General features: G+C 37.1%; 1 protein-coding gene and 1 non-coding gene across 12 annotated transcripts in view; both read left to right on the top strand.

Annotated features, from left to right (window-relative positions):
- FAM13B (family with sequence similarity 13 member B) overlaps nt 1-11,085 on the top strand; it is a 97,202-nt gene extending 86,117 nt beyond the window's left edge. For 5 of the 11 annotated variants that reach the window (XM_075541604.1, XM_075541602.1, XM_075541599.1 and 2 more), the window contains 6 exons: nt 131-214; nt 424-519; nt 3,195-3,278; nt 3,373-3,545; nt 4,556-4,657; nt 8,740-11,085. In XM_075541604.1, the coding sequence (XP_075397719.1) occupies nt 131-214; nt 424-519; nt 3,195-3,278; nt 3,373-3,545; nt 4,556-4,657; nt 8,740-8,863 (663 nt within the window). In that variant the 3' untranslated portion in view covers nt 8,864-11,085. The remainder of the gene's footprint in view (nt 1-130; nt 215-423; nt 520-3,194; nt 3,279-3,372; nt 3,546-4,555; nt 4,658-8,739) is intronic. The other 6 variants (XM_075541608.1, XM_075541607.1, XM_075541605.1 and 3 more) reach the window with 2 other exon arrangements.
- Nucleotides 6,035-6,169, top strand: LOC142441552 (small nucleolar RNA SNORA9). The gene has a single exon (XR_012782923.1). It is a non-coding gene; the product is annotated as a small nucleolar RNA SNORA9 (small nucleolar RNA).
- Nucleotides 11,086-14,560: the final 3,475 nt, after the last annotated feature.

Genomic DNA, 14,560 nt, shown 5'->3' with positions numbered 1-14,560 from the left:
TTATTGGTGTGGAGTGGGCTGGTGAGGTGCTATCCTTTCAACCCAATTATTTATATTTACATTGTGGGGGTAAGAACAGTAATAGTGGTGCTAATTGGAATTTTGTGCTTTGATTTTTTTTTAATTTTAGAAAATGACAAAAGACCATTTGGTAGAAGAGAAAACTTCTCTCCAGAAAAGTCTTCTGTACTATGAAAGTCAACATGGAAGGCCGGTAATGCCTCTCTTCTAAAAAGATTTGAATTGGTATCATAAAAGAACATGAATTATTTCTGGGCTATTCTTCAGAGTCATTTAGAAAGCATTAATTTTTACTCTTGGGAGATTGCCTGTTTATTTAAAATAAATTATTAAAAATCAAGAGAAAAGATATATTAATGTTTTATGCAGTATAGATTTCTGATTATTTTTCTTTTCATGTAGGTGACAAGGGAAGAAAGGCACATTGTTAAACCTCTGTATGATAGATACAGACTTGTAAAGCAGATGCTGACAAGAGCGAGCATCACTCCTATCCTTGTAAGTCAATACGTATATATTTATTTTATCAAGAAAATGTAGCATATTGGAGAAATTTATAGCCTAGGAAGAGATATTATAAATTGTGAAGTTAATAATTTTAAAGAACAAGAAGCTAATAGTAAGTGCCCACTCTCTTGCAGGTACAATACAAGCATTGTAATGACTGCATCATTAAATCTTGCTGTTTCACTGATGATGAAACTGAGGTTCAGATCAGTGCTGATGAGTCCATGATCAACTATATCTATGTGGCAGAATTTTAAAACTCTATATTTCAGATTTATTGCTTAGTTTCTATTTAAATTCATACCTTTAAAAATCAATTTTATGAATCTCTTCTCAGCCTTTTGGCTAAGATCAAGTGTAAAAATCTATTGTAGCTATCATGATGTTCATTAATTGCATAATAACATAAATTACTCCTGTTACTGTTGTGAAGGGTTATGTATCTTAACTTCCATGTACTGAACAACCTTACATATACAAATGAGCATGCACAAATCTAACATGATTAATAAGGTAAAACAAATAAATTCCTTAAGTGGACAGACTTTGGGCCTCTATTTAAACCCTCCCTCAACACAAGAAGAGATAAACCCATCTATAGACAATGGGACATCCCTTACAAAAGGGTCACAAGGAAGGGATGAGTCAACCAGGGCACAGTGTAGCTCAGATGAAACATACACTATTCCTCTGGTTCTTTGAGTCTTCCTCAACTCCCACTTTCATAAGCCCAGTCTTGCCTTTCACTTAGGGCTAGACCGGAGCATGTGTGCTGGTACAGATAAGAGCTCAGGACACACAGAATCAAGGTCAGATAAACCCCTCAGGAACAGAAAGAGAGTAGCATTAACAGGAAGGTGGGGAGAGGAGGACAGGAAGGGGAACAGATCACAATGATCAACACAGAGCCACACACGCCTAAGGGGAGGAACAACAGAAACCATTGGGGATGGGAGACAGCGGTTGGTGTAAGATATAAAAATAATTATAATTTATCAAGGGGTCACAGGGGTGGGATGATGGGGCAGGGAGGGGAAAAAAGAGGAACTGATACCAAGGCCTTAAATAAAAAGTGTTTAGAAAACAATGGTGGCAACATATGTTCAAATATGCTCAATACAATTGATGTATGTAACAGCCCCTGATAAAATGAGTTTTTTTTTAAAAAGCAAATAAATTCTTTAAATAGTAAGAGGAGGAAATTTTGAGGAACTAGAGGATAGTTGTGGCTCATCAGTGCCACACCACATCCTGGATTTATCATCTGTTCCAAGTGACCCTTCTGAGAGGGTCTGTCCAGTTACTTTGCAAATGAGCTCCGGGTCCTTATTGTATCCGTGCCTCTTCACTTTGAGTTGGTTGGATGTTTTTAAGTGTCTGACACCTCTTCTCATCAACACCTTATGATCACACAGGCTGGTGTACTTCTCCCAATAAGCATATTAAAAATACTAGCAAAATCAGTCTTTAGGTAAATGCAAATCAAGACCATATCGTGATACTACTTCATGTTTGTTAACTAATGGCTGTGTAGTCAGCTCTTACTTGTGGTGACCCATGTATATTAGATAGACAAAAACAAGTAATGGTGAAGATGTGGAGAAATCGGAATTTCTGGTGAGAATGTAAAATGGCGCAGGCACTTTGAAAACTGGCATTTCTGCAAAACATTAAATAGAGGTTAACTAATAGCCAGCAATCTTACTCCTGGGTATATGCCCAAAAGAATTTAAAACATTGGCCTACGCAAAACCTTATGTACAAATCTTCATAACATTATTCATAAATGCCAAAATGTATGGAAAATGTAGCATATCCATACAGTGAAAGATTACTTAGGCATAAAAAGAAATGGAGACAAAAAAGGAAAAGTGTTGATAAATGTTGCATGAGTTACTCTGAAAACATCATACTAAACGAAATAAGCCAGACTCAAAAGACTCCATCTTGTGTGATTTCATTTATATGAAATTTCTAGAATAGATAAACCCAATCCATAGAGTTTGACTAGGATTTGAGAGAGTGGAGGGCATAGGCAAATAGGGAGTGGCCATTAACCAGTATGAATCTTTTTGAGGTGATGAAAAGCTAAACTCACAGTCATTGAGTTGATTCCAACTCATAGACACCCTGTAGGACTGGGTAGAATTCTGTGAGTTTCTGGGAATGTAACTGTACGGGAGTACAAAGCCTCATATTACTCCCATCAAGCAGCTGGTGGTTTTAAACTGCTGACTTTATAGTTAGTAGCCCATTGCCCATTATACCACCAAGGCTCCACAAGGTAATGAAAATGTGGAATTAGATGGTGGTGATGGTTGTTCAACCATGTGCCATATGCATAAAGCCACCAAAGTGTATACTTTTAATGGGTGAATTTTATGGTATTTTAATTATGCCCATAAAGCTACAATTAAAATAAAAAATATAAAGGGGCCCTTAAATCAAAATAGTTGAGAACTGCTAATAAAGGAAAATTTTCCTCATGAAATTGTTTATCATTTAAAATACCAATCATTTCTTGAAATAGTTCAAGACTTATTTAGATATAATTACTATAAGTTACTTTTGTGCAAACATAGAAAGGGGAATAATAGCAAAAGTTAAATTTTCCCACTGAACTCTTTGAAAACTTACTATGTAAACCTTTGTATTTATAACTATAGGGATCTCCATCCACCAAGCGAAGGGGGCAGACGTTACAGCCAATCATAGAAGGAGAAACTGCACATTTTTTTGAGGAAATTAAGGTAATCTTTAGAGAAATCATTCTTTGGTTGCTTTCTTTAGGGAAAAGTGACAGTTATGGGGCCTATTTGATTATCTGCATGCATATATTTTTAGGAAGAAGAAGAAGATGGTGTTAGTCTGTCATCTGAGTTAAGTGATATTCTGAAAACTGCTGTACAGGCACAATCTTTTTCAAGTTCATTAGAAAACTCGGAATCTGATGTTGAAGAAAATCAAGAAAAGCTGGCTCTGGATCTCCGATTGTCAAGCACTCGAGCAGCTTCAATGTGTGTATACTGGCTTGTGACTTGTCTTTGTGTAGTAAAAGTTATATTTTACATAATGTATATTGATGATATAGGTTATAACAAGAGGTTTGATGTTAAATAATAATTTAGAACTTTGAGGAAACTGGTATGTAATACTCAAAAGATAATACCCTTTTTAGAAATTGTGATTTTCAAATACCTGTTGTCATTCCCATTTCCTGTGTAATGAGTGAAAATGTACCTCTTAGTTTGCTCTGGACCACTGTCTTTATTTGTGGATTCTATGGGGTATACCAATGGATCTTAGCCCTGTCATTATGTAACCAGGAAGGGAGACTTTTATTTTTGAGAGTACTGATACGCCTACAGCTTTCAGCACTTTTAAGTTAATTGGTCTGTGATACAGCTTAGAAATTCATTGGCATATTCTAAAAGCTCCCCAGTTGACTTTTTTCCCCAACAGTTTTATTGGCAAGTAGTTTATATATTGTATAATTCAACCATTCAGTCATATCAAGGAGAATTGTACAATCACCCTCACATCAATTTTAGAGCATTCCTGTCACCACCCCCTGGTTTAATCACCTTTAAGATGAGTTATGCAATCACAATCCATTCGAGTGTTCCGTCCCCACTCCCATCTTCATTTTTTATCCCCGAAATCCCCTTTCCCTGACCATCATCCACTCCCCCACCCTTGAATTCCCTATATCCCCTTGTAACAGTTAGTATAATTATGCATCCACTCCTGTGCTTCACAGCTGGGAGATCCAACAGGAAACAATAAAAACAAAATTACGCTAAGGTAGCAAGGTTAAAAACCTAATAGTATCAGACAAAAGTAAAAAAAAATGCGTAAGAAGGAAAAGACCCACAAATTCAAAAAGCCAGGGAAGAAATTTCTGTCAGGGAACCAGTTACAGACACTAGAATCCAGAACAAATTCTGGTCAACTGGCCAAGAATTGCAGCCATAATCTAATGAGTCAGTAGCGCTCTCTCAGTGTTTTCCTCCCACTTTACTTTTAGGCCTGAATTATTGGAACAACTTTGGAAAGCCAGAGCTGAGAAAAAGAAACTACGCAAAACATTACGGGAATTTGAAGAAGCATTTTATCAACAAAATGGAAGGTTTGTTGGGTATCATAAAACTGAGTTGTCATTCTCTCTTAATTTTCAAGTGCTTGTATTAATTATATGATGGGTTACCCATTGGCCTGCTAAGCACCAACCACTCTATGGGAGAAGGATGAGGTTTTGTGCTCCCATAAAGATTTACAGCTTCAGAAACTCATAGGGATGTAGACATTGAAAATAAAATTCCTATGTATTCTGAACCCCAACTTGTAAGAGTAAAAAAAAATCTGATAAAATAATTCAGGGCTGCACATGGAAGAAGCACACCAGCCTGTGTGAGCACGAGTTCTCAAAGGGATCAGGTATCAGGCACCAAAGAACAAATATACACATCATTGTGAATGAGGGGGGGGGGGGTACAGATTAGGGACCCAAAACCCATCTGTAGGCAACTGAACATCCCCTTACAGAAGGGTCTCGGGGAGGAGACAAGCCAGTCAGGGTTCAGTATAGCAATGATAAAACATACAACATTCCTCTAGTTCCTAAATGCTTCCTCCCTCCCCACTATCATGATCCCAATTTTACCTTACAAATCCGGCTAGACCAGAGGATATGTACACTGGTACAGATAGGAACTAGAAACACAGGGAATCCAGGACAGGTGATCCCTTCAGGACCAGTGCTGAGAGTGGCAATACCAGGAGAGTGGAGGGAAGGTAGGGTAGAAAGGGGAACCAATTATAAGGATCTACATATAACCTCCTCCCTGGGGGCTGGACAACAGAAAAGTGGGTGATGGGAGACATCAGACAGTGTAAGACATGAAAAAATAATTTATAAATCATCAAGGGTTCCTAAGGGAGGGGAGAGCGGGGGAGGAAGGAAAAATGAGAGCTGATACGAAGGGCTCAAGTAGAAAGCAAGTGTTTTGAGAATGTTGTTGGCAACAAATGTGCAAATGTGCTTGATGTGATGGATGGATGGATTGTGAGTTGTACAAGCCCCCCATAAGATGATTAAATAATAATAATAAAGGGCTGTTCTAGGAAAGTGGCATTGATTTTGTTTTTAATTTAATTTTATGTCTCCTCACTCTTGGTAGAAAAGTTATGGAACACGACATGTCTCCCTTTTAGAAAGGGTCCGGTAATTGGAATGATATTTCAACTTGGATTTTTATTTTCTAAACAGATCACTGGTACAGATACATTTGGGGTCATTCCAAGGTGTAGCAGTTATGGCTCCACTATAATATTGTGCCTTTATGTAGTAAACTAGTTGACCCAAGGATGTTTTTTTAAGCAAATATATATCATGCAAAATATTTCTATTAGACATTTTAATCATTTTATGTGTATACTTTGATGACATTAATTACATTTGTCATGATTTGCAACCAGTACCACGATTTTTAAAAGTTTAATATTATTGCAAGCCTCCAACATGCTTGGGTTTGGAGTAACCCTGTGCATTCCTACAGTGCTTGCAAGACCAACTTTGAAAGGGTTTGAGGCCTTGCTCTACAATATCTGCAGAGCAAGGTTATAGAAATTTCAGACATTTAGGGGGAAAAAAAGTTTAATATTATACTCCAATCAGAATCACACTACTGTTAGCACAGTAAACTCCATCTCTCACTTCAGCCACTCATCATTACTAATACACTTAATTTTATTGTGGTAAAAGATATATAACAAAACATTTGCCATTTCAACCATTTTTAGGTGTACCACCCATTGACATTACATTCACATGCTCTGCAGCCTTTACCACGTTTTCAAAATTTTTTCATCAACAGAAACTCATATCCCTTTACACAGTAATTCCACTTTTCCCCCTTCCACCTGCTCTTGAAATTACTTATAACATTTTCATCTTTCTGTGTCTATTTGGATGCTTCATATAAATGTGATCATATACTATTTGTCCTCTTGTGTCTGACTACACTTGCATAATGCTTTCAGGATTCATTCACATCTTAGCATGTATCAGAATTCACATCCCTTTATAGCTGAATGGTATTGCAGTGTATTCCTATACCTAGCCACTGCCACGAGTGGATTCTTATTCATAGTGACCATATATAGGATTTGTGAGGTTGTAATTTTTTATGGGAGCAGATAGCCTCATGTCTCTCCCAGGTGGGTTTGACTGCCAGCCTAATGGTTAACAATGCAATGCTTGCCTGACAGCCCCACCAGGACTTCTGACATTTAGATCTAACACTTTTTTTTCAAAATTCATAAACCTCTTCATGAGTTATTGCTTCTACTGTTGGGGTATTGGAAAATACTAGACTCTTTTAAAAGTAAGAATACAGAGATTGCAGTTTAATTGGTGGCCTGGAATGAGGGTTAAATGATCTCAGACATCAGAAATTTTTATCAAAACTGGGTGGCTTAAATGTGAAGAAAGCTAATGGTGTCTGGCTATTAAAAGATAGTGTCCTAAAAAAGAGAATGTCTGGGGTCTTAAAGACTAGTAGTCAAACAAGCAGCCATGTAGCAGGGAAACAACAAAACCCACATTAAAGAAGCATACCAGCCTAAGTGATCATGAGGTGTCAACAGGAAAAGGTGTCAGAAGTTTAAAAGCAAAGCAATCAAATTGATAAGAGGGTGGGGGGAGGGGAGTAGTGGAGACCTAAAACCCACCAGCTAGCCAATTTGACGCTCCCTCTCAGAAGGGCCACATGGAAGGGATGATAAATCCAGGGAGAAGTATAGCACTGATGATACACATAACTACCATATATATTCGAGTATAAGCTGAGTTTTTCAGCACATTTTTAATGCTGTTTTGTGGTAAGATAGGTGCCTTGGCTGGTAGTTGGGTCGGCTTATACTAGAGTATATAAATTACCCTCTAGTTCCCTAATATTTCTTCACCTTACTATTACAGTTTTTATTTGGTTTACCTCATTAATGTTAGAATTGCTTATGTTTATTTGTATAATTAAGTTCGTTGGATACATGAAACCCAAGATAGATAATCCTTCAGAAACAGTAACAGGGGTTAATGGTTCCTTGAGAGAAGGGGAAGTGGGGTGGTGGGGAGCAGATAGCACTAATGACTGTATAACCCCACTTGAGAGTGAACAACAGGCTTGTATGTGAATGATATATTGGATGTGGTGCGATGTGCCCCCCTCCACTGCCCCCCCAAAAGATTCCTTGGTGGGGGGGGGGAGAGAGAAGATAAAGGAGAGCTGATATCAAGGAGTTCAAGAAGAAAATGTTTGATGTGATTGAACTATAGAAAGCTATGATATATCTGTAAGAGCTCTCAATAAAATGATTTTTGAAAAAACCAACTGGGTGGCTTTACCAGGCCAATCACTGTATTACAAATTCTCAAGTGTTTTTACTTTTTTAAGAAAAGTAACAATTTCTTCTGCTCTGGGTGTCTCCTATATAGGCTAGCATATATTTTTAAGAAAATCTCAAGAGCAGGAGGGGTATTATACAAATACCTTCTGTATCATATTGGAGAAAATTTTGCTCATAATTATCATTAGAATGATTTGATGCTGTACCCAGTCATTAAATTGGATTGAATTGGGTCATTATTAGTATAAAATGGGAAGACTACTCTTTTGCTAGAATCGAGTACAATGTTTATTTTTATATTCATTGAAACTACAATTAGCTAAATATATTAAATGATCCAGTGTAGACCTCCAACATTTAATGACACTATCCGGTTCTAGCAATGGATATCTTACTAAAATATTTTGGTTACCTCTAGTTACCTACTTTGATCACTGATTAATAGTGTAACATTACATAATCTTTATATATAAAGGAACTCATCAAAAATAAATATATTCTAGGAGTCTTCCTTGAAGATGGATATAAACCCAAATCTTTATGGAAGCAGATAACCTCAACTTTCTCGTTTAGGAGCAGCTGATGAGTTTGAGCCATTAACCTTATAATTGTTTTGGTTTTTTTTCTCCTCCACATGGACTAACACTGTGGTGCCTGCAGTGGTGACCTTTGATGTTTGCAGAGCAAATTTTTGTTTGAAGTTAAATTAGGATGACTTTGTATCTTATATTAGGACCACTTGTAGGGTCTTTATTTTCTGGTTAACTTTTAGAATGTTAAAGTTTTGGTTTTTTTTTCCCCTAGGAATGCCCAAAAAGAGGATCGTGTTCCAGTGCTTGAGGAGTACAGGGAGTACAAGAAAATTAAAGCCAAACTTAGGCTTCTTGAAGTTCTTATCAGCAAACAAGATTCTTCAAAATCCATATAAAACATCCTTTGAAACATCATAAAATCAGTTATATTCCTTGCTACCATCTTGTATTCTTGGCTGGTACTTATTTCATTTTGGTAGGCACACAGAGTTTCATTTTGTACTCAGTTGTGGTGCCGCTGAAGAACTTGTGGGCGGGTAAGTCTGCCCTCTATAGGGAGCTTAAGTGGTGTTCATATTAGCCACACATCATTCTCTCCATCTTTAGTAAAAATGCAGTTTCCTTCACTGTTTTGTACTACAGGTAAATCCTATCCCCTAAAGACTAGAATTTCATCCTTTCAACTTCAAGAACTTTGGAAATACAAGTTTTTTTTGTTATTACCAACTTTATTATATTTTGCCATTACTGAAGAAAATTGAGAGGAAAATCTTCACATCACACTGAATTCTTCGGTTGCCTTTTTCTTACAGAATGACTGGAAATTTGAAAGAAAAGCCTATAAAAGTGCAAATATGCAACTGTGTTCTATCTTTTCCTAGCAAACCAAAATCAGACTGACATTTCAAGTCCGACTATGGAGCCACCTTTTTGTTCACTTCCCAAAATGACACTCTCACAGGTAGTATGCTAGTAAAATCTCATACTTCAGTGGTCACACAACTTCTGAATGAAGATAACAGTGGGTAGACCAAAAAGTGGCCTTGTTTTAAGTATAATAAAAATATACATCACACACACAATTGAATCATATCACATGCTGCCTATGGGACTTAAGTTACTATTTGTTTTCTCAGTTACTGTGTATCAGCTGGTGATGATGTGATTTGTCTGGGTCAGTTCTGAGTTGTTTCCCCCACCCACCTCCAGATAATGTGAGAAAATTGCCATGTCAGTATGCAGGAAGTTTGTTGGTGCTCTGACTTGTATGTTCAATCAACAGGGCCTACATTGGCAAAATAGTCATTATGCCTAAAGTAAAATTGTTTTAACAAGGGCTAATACCACTGCAATTTTTACATGTATCTTCAGGGGGTGTCATATTGTTTTGTTTCTTTTAATCGGCAAAATTCACACCAAAACATCTCTTTTGCTCGATCACATTGTTTAAAGCAGCTGGTTATGAGATGTGTAGTGGTATGCCCCTTGACACATACTTTAAGCATATATTTTTTTCATTGGCTTTGCATGGCTTTAAGGTAATCTGCCCGTATTGTTCTGCTAATTTTTTTCACAGATTGGTGAGTTTATTTGTGCTAACAATACAAGTCGTTAATAGCTGATTCTGGTCAGGCTTAATCTAAGTGTTAATTTTTTCTCCCCCTGGTGCGTTTTTGGATTGATACGTGTCTCGTTTTGACTGTGGCCATGTTTTGCATGCAGTGATTCATGCATGGTTTTCTTACTAGCGAATATTAACAGTTTTTTATGTATCAAAACAGACTTTTGCAACATCCTTTAATAAGGTGAGGGAAGCATGAACCTCGGGTCTCTGGCATTATTACATAGCGAGCACATGAAGTAGCTTGACAATAAATGGTGTTTCTAGTACTGCAGACTTCACCTGTGTGTGCAATGCCTTTTTTTGGGGGGGGGGGAAGGGAAAACGCAGTGGTAGTGAATGTGTAGTTGAGGAATAAAACAAGCACTAAATCCAGCCCCTTTTTGCATGGTTATTCATAATATATACCTTGAAAAGTAAAATTGAAACACCAGAAAATGTGTCACTTGGGTTTGAATCCATCATGCAGTGTGCATTTTAGTTCATTTCTCTCCCGTCTCCAGACAGGAGTGTGTCTAAACATCAGATTTAATGTGCACTGTGTATTGTTTTATATGAATGTTTGTGTTTTATATGCCACATGCAAAAATGTCCATATGCACTATTTAAATGTTTTAAATAATATATTCCTTCTTTATAATGCTTAAATCTATATGAGTACCATATTTTTATAAGTCAGTGGCCTGACTGGTTTCATTTTAAAGTTAACAGCTGCTTCAGGGTGTTTGTTACTCGATGTTAATGTTTGGCTGTTAAGTCGAATAGGTCCAAGTGGCATGGCAGCACTTACACTCTGTGACAGTGTTGTGTGTCAGAGTTGAGCAGTAGATGGTAGAATTAGGCAATCTGTGATAGTTTTACTGTAGTACAAGTCAAAACTTTATATCTATATACAGATCATATATAGATATATATGTCCACCCGTGTAATTGCATTGCTGTGTCTGGCACTTCATTGTATATAGACTTTTGTAATAAAAGAACTTAATCTTTAATGTTCAAATATTGTAAATGTTTTGTTTCCCACCCCAACTAGGTAGTGTTTTTGTTCTGCTTGTTAGAATGACCCCAAGATCCTTGCCTTAATATTCTTAGGCTTTGTTTAAATATGCTAAACAAGGACCATGAGTGATGAAACCACGTGGGGACTGGCTGCAGCCCTGGGAAGTGGTATGCCAGGCAAAAGCCATCTTGTTAATTTCTATGGCTATCTAGGGAGACGATTTAGAGGACAATCAGTATTTCTTATTGCAGTGAACTACCCTATGAAGAAAATTTGATGTACAATAGAACAGAAGTTGGCATGTTGCAGGTGGGTGGTAATTAGAACATTACTCGATGAGTTTTGGAATTCAGGAATTCTTAGCAAGCATAGAGGAGTTCTGTTATAGTGGGTAACACTGGGCTGTTAACTGCAAGGTCTACAGTTCAAACCCACTAGCCAACTCGAATGGATAAAGATGATGCTTTCTGCTCCCATAAAAATGTACAGCCTCAGAAACCCACAGGGGACTTTTCTTTACAGGGTTGCTGTGAGCTGTAGTTGACTTGGTGGTGAGGTTTCTTTTATTAAGCATTGATGTGGACGTTTGAAAGCTATGGTTAAGTTATGATACTTGACCTAAGAACATGTGACTGACTATTCTAGGAAGGTATATGTAGCCTAGAAATGTTGCAAATTGCTATGTGGTTTCCAAAACAGATGGCAATTAACCTAGCAGGACACTTGCAATATCATCATTTATACTTTTCAAGCATAATTACGTATGTACTCATACTCCAACTTTTAAAAATCTGCTTTTAAAGTACTTGAGGAAAGTGGGAAGAGAATGCTTTGAAAATGATGGTGCCATCATTGAAAGAATGTATGCATTGTGATAAGAGTTGTAAGAGACCCAATAAAAGTATTGTTTTTTAAAAAGTTGAGGAAGCACACTTGGGAAATTTTAAAAGAACTATAGAACCTTTATAGATGAATTTCTAGTTTGAAGATAATAAGTTTCTAAAAGTGGTTGGAGACTGTTGTACATTTTGGCTTTTTCCAAGAGTCTCAGAATTGGGAGGCTGGGAGTTGATTTTTTTTCCAGGTTGTTTAAATATGAACTTAGGGAACCTGGCAGTTATAAAAAAATGATACATAAGGATCAATATCCTAGGCATTAATAACCTGAAATGGACTGGTATTGGCCATTTTGAATTGGGTAATCATGATTTACTGTGCTGGGAATGATAAAGTCAAGGGAAGTGGAGTCACATTCATTGTCGGAGCCCTTTAAGATCTGTTATAGGATAATATCTGTACACCTACAGAGAAAAACAGGTAACAGCCATTCAAATTTATGCATCAACCACTAAGGCTAGTGAAGAAAAAATTGAGGACTTCTTTAGTCTGAAATTTATCAAACATACAACTAAAATTCAGTGATAATTATTGGCTATTTAAATACAAAAGTAAGAATAAAGAGGAAAGCTCGGTAGTTAGAAAATTATAGAAATGGCTAAAGATCACATGATAAAATTACAAAATCGACTCCTTCAATAACTTTTTTTTCAACAACAGGGCAACAACAACGTGGACTTTGCCAGATGAAAATACACAGGGCTCAAAACTAACTACAACCTTGGGAAGAGATTATAAAGAAACAATATTACCAGCCAAAACAAGGTCAGGGACTGACAGGAACAGACCATCAATTGCTCAAAATCCATGAAAGCAAATACAAACCTAAGTATATGCCACCCGAATTGAGAGAACATCTCAAGAACAAATTTGACACATTGAGCATCTCAACAAATTTGACACATTTTTGAACAGGAGACTTAACAGACAGAGTTATGGGATTGCATTAAGAACATCATACATGAAGGAAACAACTCTGCTATTGAGTTGGTTCTGACACATAGGGACCCTATAGGACTGGTAGAACTGTCTTTGTGCTTTCCCAAGCTTAAATAGTTATGGGAGCAGAAAGCTTTTTCTTTCTCCCTCAGGGTAGCTGGTGATATTGAAATGCTGACTGCTGTAGCAGCCCAAGTGTAACCCACTATGCCAGCAGGGCTTCTTAAAGAAAATTAAAAGTAGTCAAAAAATCAGTAAAGAAAAGACCAAAATGTATGTCAGATCAGCAGACTCTGAAACTTGCTGTTTAATATGGTGTAGCTACAACAAATGGAAGAAATGATGAAGAAAAAAAAGCTGAACAGAAAACTGCAAAGGGCAGCTTGAGAAGACACATGAATTAAAAAGCCAAAAGGGGAGAATACATTCAGGATTGTTAAACTGGGAGAATTGAAAAAATTTAAGCCTTGAGCTGCACTATTGGAGAATACTATGGGCAAAATATTGAATGGGTCAGGCTGCATAAAGGAAGATGGAGTCATTGTACCTAAAATTACAGCGATCAAGAACCAATAGTATTGAAGAAGTTGAAGTTACATTGCAGGCAGTAGTGAAAAGTATCCAGGAATAGACAATGTATTGATTGAAATGTTTCAACAAGCCAATAAGGCAGTGGAAGTAATTGTGTAGGCTAAGAAATTTGGAAGGCAATTACCTGACCAACTGACTCAGAGAGATCCACTGTTGTGCTTATTCCAAAGAAAGGTGATTCAACAGTGTGGAAATTAGAGAACAATGCCAGTATCACATACACATAACATTTTGCTGAAAAGATACTCAACAATGTTGCAGCATTAGATAGCTGCTAGAAATTAAAGACAGATTCAGAAGTGGACGCGGAATGAAGGTTAACTGCTGAGGTCAAAGGGATTTTGACAATTCAGAGAATACCAGAAAGGTGTTTACTTCTATTTTACTGACTAAAGGCATTCAACCATGTGGAATATAACAAAGTAGGGATAGGTAACGTTAAGGATGGGAATATAGAACCACTTCATTGTGCTCATGTGGAACCTCTGGGTGGACCCAATAGGGAACAAGGATGTTCTCTTTTTAACTGTGGGTTAAAATCAGGAAAAGTGTGTGTCAGGGTTTGTATCTCTCCACCATACTTAATCCGTATGCTGAGCAAATCTTAAGAAACTAGACTATTATGAAGAACATCAGGATTAGAGGAAGGCTTATCAACAATGTGTGATAAGCAGATTAACATCCTTGCTTGCTGAAAGTAAGATGAAGTACTTGCTGATGAAGATCAAGGATTACACCCTTCTGTGTGGACTACAACTCAATATAAAGGAAGCAAATATCCTCTTCCTGGACCAACAGGAAATAAAACGGAGAAAAGATTGAACTCGTCTTAACTTGAATCCATCTCAATGGTCATGGAAGCAGCTGTTAAAAAGCAATGGGTTGCATTGGGTAAATTTGATGCACAAGACCTCTTCTAAAGTGTTGCAAAGCATCGATGCTGATGCTATTTTGAGGACTAAAATACACCATGGTGTTTTCAATTGCCTCATTTTGTGAAAGTTGGACATGGACTAAAGAACACTGAATAAGAACTGATAGC

This window comes from Tenrec ecaudatus, chromosome 2 (assembly GCF_050624435.1).
Source record: "Tenrec ecaudatus isolate mTenEca1 chromosome 2, mTenEca1.hap1, whole genome shotgun sequence".
Taxonomy (NCBI): domain Eukaryota; kingdom Metazoa; phylum Chordata; class Mammalia; order Afrosoricida; family Tenrecidae; genus Tenrec; species Tenrec ecaudatus.
The sequence above is the reverse complement of the archived record's forward strand: the minus strand, read 5'-3'. Positions and strand labels throughout refer to the sequence as shown.